We start from the raw sequence: 11,206 nt of genomic DNA, 5'->3' as shown, positions 1-11,206 counted from the left end.
GCGTGCCATAGTGGAAAGCTCCTGATTAATTTAAATCTTCTAGAGTTCTTCAATGCACACCAAAATCTCATCTCAGCACACAGGTGTTTTTCTATGTCACTTCCACTAAATACAGCAGCTGGTATCAGGTAGCAGCAGAACGTCAACCCCACTATGGCAGCCGCCAAATTCAAAAGATCCCCTACTTGTTTCATGAACTATCATCATCCACAGCAACAACACAAATGTGTAATATATCTTCCAATAAATTGCAAGCCACTACATACTTTTGTTCATAAAGCAAATGAGCCAATCCTCCAAAATTTAGGTAAGCTTAGTGAATTACTTGAAGTAAATATACTGAATACATGCAACACTCAAGAAAACTGAACAAATTGAAGCTGTATTGATGGCAAGTAATCCAAAGTCAAATTCTCTCTCTGTCTGTCTGTCTGTCTGTCTGTCTGTCTGTCTGTCTGTCTGTCTGTGTCTGTCTGTCTCTCTGTGAGTGTGTGTGTTACAATACTGTTACATGACAGCAAGCCGATGAAAAGAGAAAGAGAACAGCCTGACGGATGGTGATGGCATGATTTAATTCTGCGAGCCTGGTGTGAGCACTCCACGCCACACCACTGGCTACTTCGTCATGTCCAAGTCTGTGACACGAGCCAGGGCCACAGAGATCGCACTAACTAGAAGAATGGCATTGACGAACTGCAGAACATGACGATGGGTGGGCGTGACAGAATGGCTGAACAGAGAAGGAGATGAAGGGCTTGCCAGCACAATGAAAGAGATGAGAAGATGATGAGCAGATGAAGCCAGGTACATGAAGACTGGAGAGCCACTGGTCGCCGGAAGCCAACGCTGAGGCATATGGACGCACGCAGGGGCAGGGGTGCTGTGTTCTCACGTGTGGGCGGGTGGTAAGTGAGGTCACAGGTCAGTGGTAGTGGTCTCGGATCAGTGGGGTCATAGTCATGTCGTCGTGCCTTCTGGTTGGGGCTAGGGGCAGAGCAGACGAGAGCGGCGACGCTAGGTCATATCTGGCAGGCTAGGGCAATACCAGGAGGTGCGAAACCACGAGCGCTTCACAAAACACCTTGGCAGACAGCAGGCTCCAAAGCTCCCAGGAACGGGATGATGAGGGTACCCCACACCTTACACCAATTGTTATGTGATGGCAAGCCGATGAAAAGAGAACGACATGACGGGTGGTGGTGGCATGATTTAATTCTACGGGCCTGGTGCGAACGCTCCATGCTACGCCACTGCCCACTTCGTCGTCGTCTAGTCCATGACAATATCACTCACTCACTTTCACACACGCACAACTATGATTTAAAGAGAGGGGGGGCTGCCCCCTTAGAGAGAAATTTTCTGTGGAAAAGACATCAAAAACTGAATTTTTTTTTTACAAACATATCACACAAATAGCACTTCCCCCTCCAAGTGTCACCCATAAATTCACCTTTGCATGTATCTAAAACTCTATTTCCACAAACTTCAGTGTTATAATTTGAGACCTTGCCCCAGTCACCACATTTTGCATCAAAAGTCAGTTTCAGGGCCTGAAATGGGATGACTGCAATGGCCACAATAACGCCTATTTCAATACCCATAAGGCTAAATGTAGTGTCTACCTTACAATATGAACAAGAGTAAACAATGAAATTAGAATTACTGACAAGGAAACTGAAGAAGCTATGTTGATTTGAACTATAGTGAAGAGAACTCCGGCCTGCAATTGAATATGAACATGTTATTGCAGATGTGAAAGTAAGAGCTAGGCTAAAATATGATTATTTCGATTGCCATAATGTACACGAGTGCCGAGTGCAGAAATAGCTGCAGCATAATGGTAACACTCTCAAAGGAAGACTTGCAAGGATGAACACTTGTGGAAACTCGCCCCACTCCAACCCCTTGGGTTTGCTTCACCACGATGCGTCCTCTCTAGTTGCCTTAACTAAGAAGGGTGCCTGTGTCGCAGCGACACGAGTGCCATGGACGGCATGATTGCTGTACGCACAAAGTAGACGGCTTTTTCTCTCTCTCTTGGGCCTCGGCAACTCGTTGTGTGCAGACATTTCGGCGCGGCATTCCGCTCTCCACCGGCGGGGCGAGGCCTCATGGGAACATTTTCCCACGAACTCGTCCCATCCAGCCGCGGAGCTTCTGCCCTGCCCTAGCGTAGGTGAACATTCACTCGGAACCTTGCTGGTGAGCCAGACGACCTCGATTCCTTAGGGTATTTTGTTGTTAGCAGGGTTGCAGCAATAAATGCCGTTTTGGTGTCAGCCAGTGCTATCGTTCCTTTGTTGCCTCAGAGCTTGGCCCGCCATGATTGGCGTGCCCTTGGTAGCACAAGCGATCATGTGGTGGGGTCAGCGGTTTGGGCTGTCATCCGTGGCTAAGCGGGCAGCACATATTTAGCTCACAACCGTTTACTCCTTGAAGCAACGCCTGAATATATCTTACACTGCGCATGCAAAGAAATTGCAAGAAAGAAGAAAGATGAAAAAGGAAAAACACGAAAAAGACAGACTCATGCAAAAGTGGACACCTTGTCCTCGCAGTAAAACATTTTGTATTGCAACAGAAAAAAAAGGGGGGGGTCTAATTCCAAATTGCATAAGCCGATTGCAGTGTCACTTGCGCAGTCAATGTCCCTTTCATTCCGTGGAAAGCTTCCAGCAGTTCGCAAACAGTTTGGTTTCCACTTTCGCCAAAAATCTTGGCATCAGTGAAATGCGACTCACAAACGCAGGACCTACAATGAATTTTCTACAAATTTTGTGCAGTGCATGCTCCCTTATCGTGTCAATGACAGAACAGACTACTTGGGCAATGGAGGACTTGCCGAGCGACAGTGGAATCTCGTAGACCACTCCCAATTAATACTCCACCAAAAGGGGGTGGTATGCTTTTTCAGCAGTCTCCATCTTTTCTCATTACAGACTAGCTTGCTCAACTTTGCCATCAAGAAAGGAGTTCAAAATATAATCAGGATCCCATACCTGTAGGCAACTTTCAAGCTGCGCGAAACTGTGCAGATAGGAAATCACTCAAGGTCTCAATGCTTCTTCATTTGCCATCACCAACAAGCTCTTTGTGCCAGACTTCTTTTCTTTACAATGGCGTTGGCTACTGCTACCACAGTGAGACCATGAGTATTGTTATTTCAGTAGGAAAACTAGCCTGCATTTCATGAGCATGCAGTTTCAGGAGAGCACATTTCATGCACAGATTAAATATCCTCTTCTTTACCACTTTGAAATGAGTCAAATCATATCACAGGACTTGTTTCTGTACTTGGAAGTATGCCCAACAACAAAAATGCCCTTCTAGGAACTTCACCTATAACTTCAAATAATGAAGTATGTTCAGGATCGAAGAATTTTTATCTACAATGCATCTGTTTTTGGATCGTTGGCAAAAGTAAAAATATTCTTGGCAAAATTAAACCAAATTGCTTGAGAATTGCTGCAAGCCTTCCACATAATATAAGGGGCACTGTGTAAACGACACTTCAATTGGTCTATACAAATCAGATTTGACCTTTCCTCTGCTGCATGACAAGATGTTTCACTGCATGTGTCTTACAATGTGTTCACTTTGGTGTGGGTCTCTCTCCTTTTTCGTGAATTTGCTCCTCGTAATTTCTTCGCGTGCACATCACACGATATAGGCTTTGCTTCGAGGAGTAAATAGTTGTGACTGCAGCACCCACCCTTGTCTTGTGTGCCTACCTTTGTGAATGTTTTCCTCATGTGACAGTTATACCGAAGAACACACATCATCTTGCCCACAAGCTCATCTTACTCTGGCAGTTGATATTGATCTGCTGTGTGTAGCAGAGTAGTATGTGATTGCAGTATTACTGTTTTGAGATATTTAAAAATTACCTTGTGCTAGATTTCAATTCCACTCAGTTTACTACACTTTTCGCATTTCTGCAAGGGGAGACCATGACTGTCAAATGTTAGAAGGTCTGAACTTTTCTGATGCTTCCACAACAGACGCACAATAAAGCCAAGTGCAGAAAATATGCATGAAAGTGTGTCACAATTACAAGCTGCATAAGCACGCACCTTGACTGCCTCCGCAGCGCCCCCCTGATGCCTTGCCGGCATTGGCGAGACCTCAGAGTATGACGGCGGGGGCATCGGGGCTAGCGACCCCAATGACCCTGGCTCGGGCACTCCTTCCAAGCCACAGCGACTCGGTGAACTTGATCCTGCTACTTCTACAGCAACTGTTGCAGGTGCCAACGACAGTGGAACCGACGGGAGTGTGCTAGCCGGTCGCTCACCGTCACTGCCGGGGCTCGTCAACGAGCCAGAGTCGCCGTTCATCACATCACCTTCAGATTTCCTCCGCACCGCCTCCTCATCCTGAGGCAGAAAATGCATGGAAGAAAGACACAACTTACTCACTGCCTACATGTTCATTTACTCACAACCTATGTTAACACAGCTGCACAGGTTAGTGCAGACAAGTAAAAATGTGACAAGTTCAGGCAGAAACTATAAGTAACACACAGTAATTCGAGGCAATATAAGCAAGCAGTCAGGCTTGTAATTAATGGTGCCAATACAGTAAACCCTCACTAATTCGACGGAATTAGTGAGGGTTCTTCTTCGGAAGTCGGAAGTCAGACGTTTCTTCGGAAGTCAGACGTTTTCACGGTCCCTTTAAGTCCGAATTAACGAGGTTCTTACTGAACCAAATTCGATGGTTTTGGTCTTCATTACAATGCACTATGAGAATCCATTCTAAGAAGTTTGATATGGATACAGCAGAGGAATACCACATGCAGACAGACTGAATTCCTATATAGCTAACAAATTTTCACTTGCCATCTTAAAGGAGAATAGACACCTAATTTTGGTAGCATGTTTTCTTCTCTACAATGATGTGGAAGACATCAATATGCATGTATCACCATGTGGTATTCACCTACGGCCACTAAATAATTTCTAATCATATCTTTCCTGTCATGCTGTTTCAGTTTCGACTTCAACAGCTGAACGCTGGCTGTGACATCATCAAAGAGTAGTTTTATGTCGCATGAGGCTTGGAAAAACTTCAATATAATCGCTGCTTCATTGTTTTAATTCACTACAGTGCTGAAGGCAGCCTTCCTTAAGAGCCAGAATGGCAACGAATGTGGAAACAGCGATTGTATTGCAGTGTTTTCATGTCTCATGTGACATAAAAACACTCTTTGACGTCACAGTCCTCATTCGGCTGTTGAAACTGAAACCGAAACAGCACGAGACAGAAATTCGGTTATAAATGATTTAGCGGTCATAGGAGAATACCAAGTGGTAATCCATGCATAATAATGCCTTACGCATCACTACAAACAAGAAAACATGCGTAAAACCTAGCACAGAATTGCTGACTTGTGTCAGCCATCAGTCAGGAGACAAACCATCAACAAACACACGCATGGTGGTTCATATGCAAAAGTGAGCTTCAAGCACATCTTCGTTTCATTTCTCAGCGGGAGGACACTTCAACGCAGCTCTGCGGAAGTTGCGTGCGATTGCATCGACCAACAAAAGGAACGCTCAAGCCACAAAGCGCATGCGAACGCATTTCACCATATCAAATACGTTGATCGCCCCACAGTTGCTTTGAAGCCAATTCATGTTTCCAACTCCAGTTTGCATACAATTTTGAGCGGCCTTCCAGTTTGCGTCTGGTCGGGGCCTCATGGCACGATCAGGGGTTTCGAGCTACACACTGTGCACATTGCGTACCTGCAACGGCTTCTAGGCAGCGCCGCTAGACTGCCATGCTCTCCCGTGTGTACCGTCTGCTCATGAATGTGAAATCTCCCCGCTATTCCTAGGTTCAAAACAGTTGTTAAGCCACCCTGGTTGCGCAGTGTTACAAGCCAACGAAGTTATTTCACTGGCACAAGGTTGGAACAACGATGCTTCTATGCTCATGCACAGAAGCAACCAGAACATTCACCATAGTATGTGCATGGTTTTCTCCCCGCAAGTCTCCGGCTGACTGCAATGCATGTGCAGTAGAGAGGAGGTAAAAATGCCAAGGTACACCAGTGCGCACATGTCACTGGACTCGCACCGCGTCCGGATGCCAGCAAACTGCCGCATGGAGAGGCTGCGAGCACATACCTCGTCCTTGCCCAGAGGTGCCTGCTGCTCTTGGCGGATGCGAGCTTCCTCGCGGGCTTCTCGACGAGAAATCATGCCCTTCTCACGGATGCTTGTTCGCCGCACCGATTGGCTGCACGTGATCGTAGAAGGAACAAGAATGCAGTCAGTAAGACTTCCGACAAGCCACTGAGAGGCTGCTGTCAATTACTTCCCCTAAGTGACATCTAAACATTACCCAAAGCCGTGCAAGATATCACAGTCAGAGAATATGCAAGTCAGTGACATTGGACATTTAGGCCGTAATCAAGACAAGTCCACTGCCTGAAACCCCGAATTCTCACAAGCTCACACTCAGCAGTCACATTATTTGTATTTCTGCATCCCACGTGAAAAGCATTACACAGACCATGCATCCATAGGAGAACTTAAAAATAAAAAGCACGCCTCTCACTCATTTTGGCAGTGATCACCGGCTCGTGCATTAATCAAGTGCTCACTCTGATATATGATTCAAGCTACACACTACTGTGGCTAACAAATTTTTTAAGATTAAAAACAAAAACTAACTGGCGCTTAATACGAAAACAGGCAAGATGGACACACTGTGAGAACAACACTAAAATGAATGACCCATGGAGTATAAGAACACTTGCCTGCGAGTATTTTGGCTTTGTGAGCGCCGCAGTTTGTTTGGCTGCATGGCCCTTTTCGTTTCCATTTCACTTCGCAGCTGCACAATCCTCTCCTTGAGGTCAGGGTCTTCACATATGTCTGCAGGCAGTAACAATCAACTGTCAACTCCTAGAGGATTGAAATCGAATCGATCGAATGAACAGGGACATGGAGCGCTTTTAAGAAGTTCCCAAGCCACGTCACGAGAGGTCGATATACACCACGAGGAAAATAGCCTCAAACTCTGCGCATGCAGCACCACTGCTCTGGCACATGCAGGCGGCGGTGCCAAGGTGGTAAGCAGAATATGTATGTGAACATAGTCTTTTGCGTGAAGAAGTAGCTGCATAGCATCTCGTATTGAAATGCAAGAGAGTCTGGCTAACCGTGTGTTGTTCACGGTTGCAGTAACAACTATCGAAAGCGGGAAAAGTTAGCTGCACAGCCATGTGAACTGCATCAACAGCCATGGTATGCATGTGGGTGCAAGCTGCATCAGTTGCAATGCCTTCCACCAGACGAAGACAAGCGAGGTCTTTGGATTGCAAGCACCAACAAGGCTTTACCACAACCGAAAAGGTTTCGCCCTATCAGCCGTGTCTTGTGTGTGCTCCGAAAGCCTTGTTGGAGGAGAGCAGACGGTCATAAACTTAATGTGCATGCTTAAGTTGGGCTATGAGCAGGAGGTACTATTGGTAGCAAAAGTTTACAAAATTCTGGTTGGCAGAGAAAAAATTTATTTCGGAGCATTCGCCAGAGGTTTGTGAAGGTATGACAGAACGCGCATGCTCCATCCTCTGGTAACAATACTTGGGTAATTGGTTGTCGACTTATTTGGTAGCGAGGCAGCACTGTATTTTTTAGCCGCCGCAGTGGCTCAGTGGTTATGGCAATCGGCTGCTGACCCGAAAGACTCGGGTTCAGTCCCGGCCGTGGCAGCCGAATTTTGATGGAGGCAAAATTCTAGAGGCCCATGTACTGTGCGATGTCAGTACATGTTAACGAACCCCAGGTGGTTGAAATTATCCGAAACCCTCCACTGCAGCGTCCCTCTTAGCCAGAGTCGCTTTGGGACGTTAAACCCCCCAAAAACACACCAAACAATATTTATTGATTGTTCTGAACACGTATCTCGTAAACCTTTTCTGTCGATAGTATGTGTGAATGTGGCTACTATATGAAAAACAGTCATTTTCCAGAAATATGCGAATTTAATCACGTCAAATGTGCTAGAAAATAATCATTTATAAAGGTAACTTTCACTCAGGTCATAATTGGCTGAAGATATCGTGTCGTGAGAATCGCTAAACCATAGCGATTCAAACAATAAAATGAGTATGCATAATCTGTGCACTCAACAAGTGCCACTACGAACATTGAAGTACCTGAAACCGACGTAACAAAATCGCTAACTTCACTACCTTCCAACTGCCTGAACTGTTACCCTGGTCTATCTCTAGAATTCACTCACCAACCATAAAAAGTAGATTGACAGCTGCCCTGCATTGCTCGCTTGACCGCCATCATGGCCAGCGGTACAATATAGCTACTTCGAGCCACATATACCACATGTTTCAAGTAACTTGAGCCAAGGATTAAAAAACAGGAACCCCTAGCTTCGTAAAACCAACCACATATCGCTTGCAGTCATGTGATGCTCCTCAGAGAACTTTTTATATTCTGCGTAATCAGTTAATTAATATGAGTTACGCAAATGTATTAATTTGCACGTTAGGGGAAAGTACGTTTTGATAAGTTGTAGAGGGATTTCAGAAACAATCAACTCAATTTTTTGTGTCAACGTACCTCTCACGTGGCCCTATCTTCAGCATGTAAAGAAAGGCCGTGAAATATGAAAAAAAAAAAAAAGTGACTGCGCTCGTGCACATGCATATTGCAGCGCTCCTAACAGTGTTTTGACCTGATAAAATGTGCAAGCTGATCGTGCCCAAGTGAGCAGCCACCGCTCAGTTTGACAGACGGCAGAATGATGCAAATAAAGAAAACGGAGGCTTCCTTGAACTAAGCAGCTTCAGTGCTTTCCGTTCTTTTATTTTACATGTGCGATGGCTTAGTAAAAGCTCTCTCTAAATTGGCTGTCCGTGGTCTGCTTATCATACATCAAAGAACACAGTGCACATCGGCCGCTCACTTCGAGACAACGACAACACACGCTTCATTCACTTGACTTGCGTTAGGCAGCACTACAATACAGTAGCACAAAAGCGCAGTCAAGTGGGCTTTTTCATATTTCGCAAGATTTCTTTAGATGATGGAAAAAAGAACCACGTAAAAGATATGCTGTTGCTAAAAACTGGATCGCCTCTTTTTTTAGCCCCCTATACAACTTAACGAAACACACTGCCCTCAAGTCAATATTAAAGGCCTATAGACACCTAATTTTAGTTGCATGTTTTCTTCTTTCATATAATGTGTTAGACGTTAGAATACATGAATCACCTCGTGGTATTTGCCTACGACCGCTAAATAATTTATTACTGAATTTCTTCTCTCAAGATTTTTTGGTTTCATCAACCGAACAATGGCTGTGACGTGTAGTTGGACTTAGGGTCACGAGAGGCAGGAAAAAAATTGGCTGTGGTTTGACTAATGGTCATCCCGAGCAGAATTGCAGAAGCAACGGTGCGGCATCTCAGGGGGCACTTTGACTGTCTAAAATGCGTAGAGGCGAAAGCGTTTTCCGCACCACTTTGACTGCCTCTGTGGCAAGGAGGTTATACTAAAACTATATACTAAATATAGGTTATACTAAATATAACCTCCTTGCTTTGTGGAACTGGGGACGTCACCACTGGATGACGTTACACATAATTAAGTACTAATTACTAAGTAATGAAGAATTACTAATTAATGGCTAATTACTGATTAATTACTAAATACTAATTAACTGCTAATTAATGATGCTTAAGCTTCGCCCTTAGGAGTGGAACACGGCAGCGTGTTGTAGCGCTGCCAGGGAGTCCACGGAACGCCACCACCCGTTCGGCACGATGCCTTGCCCTTTGAACGCAACGCTTTTTGAGGAAAGGAAATGGCGCAGTAATTCTCTGTCATCTCCGTGGACACCCGAACCGCACCAGACAGGAAGGGAGGAGGTGGGAGAGAAAGAAGAAAGAGGGGCCATAATGAAGAAAATGAAAATTGTATTTGAGGAAAGGAAATTACGCAGTAACTGTCTCACATATCTCGGTGGACACCCGCCATCCGTTTGTAGAGGAAGGGAGGAAGTGGGAGTGAAAGAACAAAGAGAAAGAGGAGCCGTAATGAAGAAAATGAAAATTGTATTTGAGGAAAGGAAATTACGCAGTAACTGTCTCACACTCGCTCCTCGCGCATGCACAGTTGGGGCTCTCTGGGGCTCCACGAAATCGCTCACACCTAGCGTAGTGTTGCTTCCGCAACAAAAAAAAGGCAATATAACTGCAGATGCATCGTTTTTTTGTCATTCTAGCTCCTGAAGCAGGCTGGTTAAAGTGCTGTACTAGTGAATTAAAACTACGTATCAACATTTATATTGCAGTTTTTTTCGTGCCTCATGTGACCTCATGTGACACATCGCAGCCATCATTCAGTTGATGAAACCGAAACAGTGTAAAGAAGAAATTCAATTGTAAATTATTTAGTGGTCAAAGGCGAATCTCATGTGGTGATTTATGTATATCAATGTCTAATGCATTATTTTACATAAGAAAACACACAAGAAAAATTTGGTGTCTGTAGTCCTTTAAGAATTCTGCAGAATTAAACTTATCACATTAATTAGTAAACAGAATTAAAACATATACTCATAGGAACACCACACCACGGGAAACAATGTCGCTGATTTCACCAAGCTACATGCACTACTTTTTTTTTAATTGTTTGTTCAAGTTATGGGAAACACCCTAGGTTACACACAACTCGATCGCAGTCAGATTTTACTTCCCTATGTCGGTCATCGGCACAGCAGTGGAAGCATACCTGGCCCCATCATACGCCGAAGTTCCGGTCATTTTTTGACTGATGGCTTCACTGCAGCTTCAAAAGCTTTTTCTCACGGTCAGGAACTTTCAGAATGCAAAAAGATGGATGTGGAAGCTTCGAAATGCCGATTTGTGCCACCTGTGACCTGTTCTGCGAATGTGACTGCGCATACCAGTATGTCGGTTGATACCAGTCTAGATTATCCTAGACACTATACTCCCGTTTCATACATAGCAGGCAACGCTGCCAAAGATAGCGTGACTGCTCGCGCAGGCTAAGTCCACACTCAAAAAGTAGTTCGCCATACAACCAAAGCCAAACATATTTCGTAGCGACAAATCTTAAGTGCCGTGACAGGCACCTCCTGGACTTCGTTTTACCTCTTGCCACATTTTCGTCCGACGACTCGTCGAGATTTCAAGAAGCAAAAAGTG

The 11,206-nt window shown here is 44.9% G+C and overlaps 1 protein-coding gene across 5 annotated transcripts in view; it reads right to left on the bottom strand.

Moving 5' to 3' along the window:
• Positions 1-11,206, bottom strand: part of MYPT-75D (Myosin phosphatase targeting subunit 75D) — a 219,043-nt gene that overhangs the window by 5,904 nt on the left and 201,933 nt on the right. For all 5 annotated transcript variants that reach the window (XM_089580355.1, XM_089580358.1, XM_089580356.1 and 2 more), the window contains 3 exons: positions 6,770-6,887; positions 6,135-6,246; positions 4,074-4,376 (listed from right to left, as the gene is read on the bottom strand). In XM_089580355.1, the coding sequence (XP_089436481.1) occupies positions 4,074-4,376; positions 6,135-6,246; positions 6,770-6,887 (533 nt within the window). The remainder of the gene's footprint in view (positions 1-4,073; positions 4,377-6,134; positions 6,247-6,769; positions 6,888-11,206) is intronic.

Source organism: Amblyomma mixtum, chromosome 3 (genome assembly GCF_055824585.1).
Source record: "Amblyomma mixtum isolate Tamu chromosome 3, ASM5582458v1, whole genome shotgun sequence".
In the NCBI taxonomy this organism is placed as follows: Eukaryota; Metazoa; Arthropoda; class Arachnida; order Ixodida; family Ixodidae; genus Amblyomma; species Amblyomma mixtum.
This window is presented reverse-complemented; position numbering and strand designations above follow the sequence as displayed.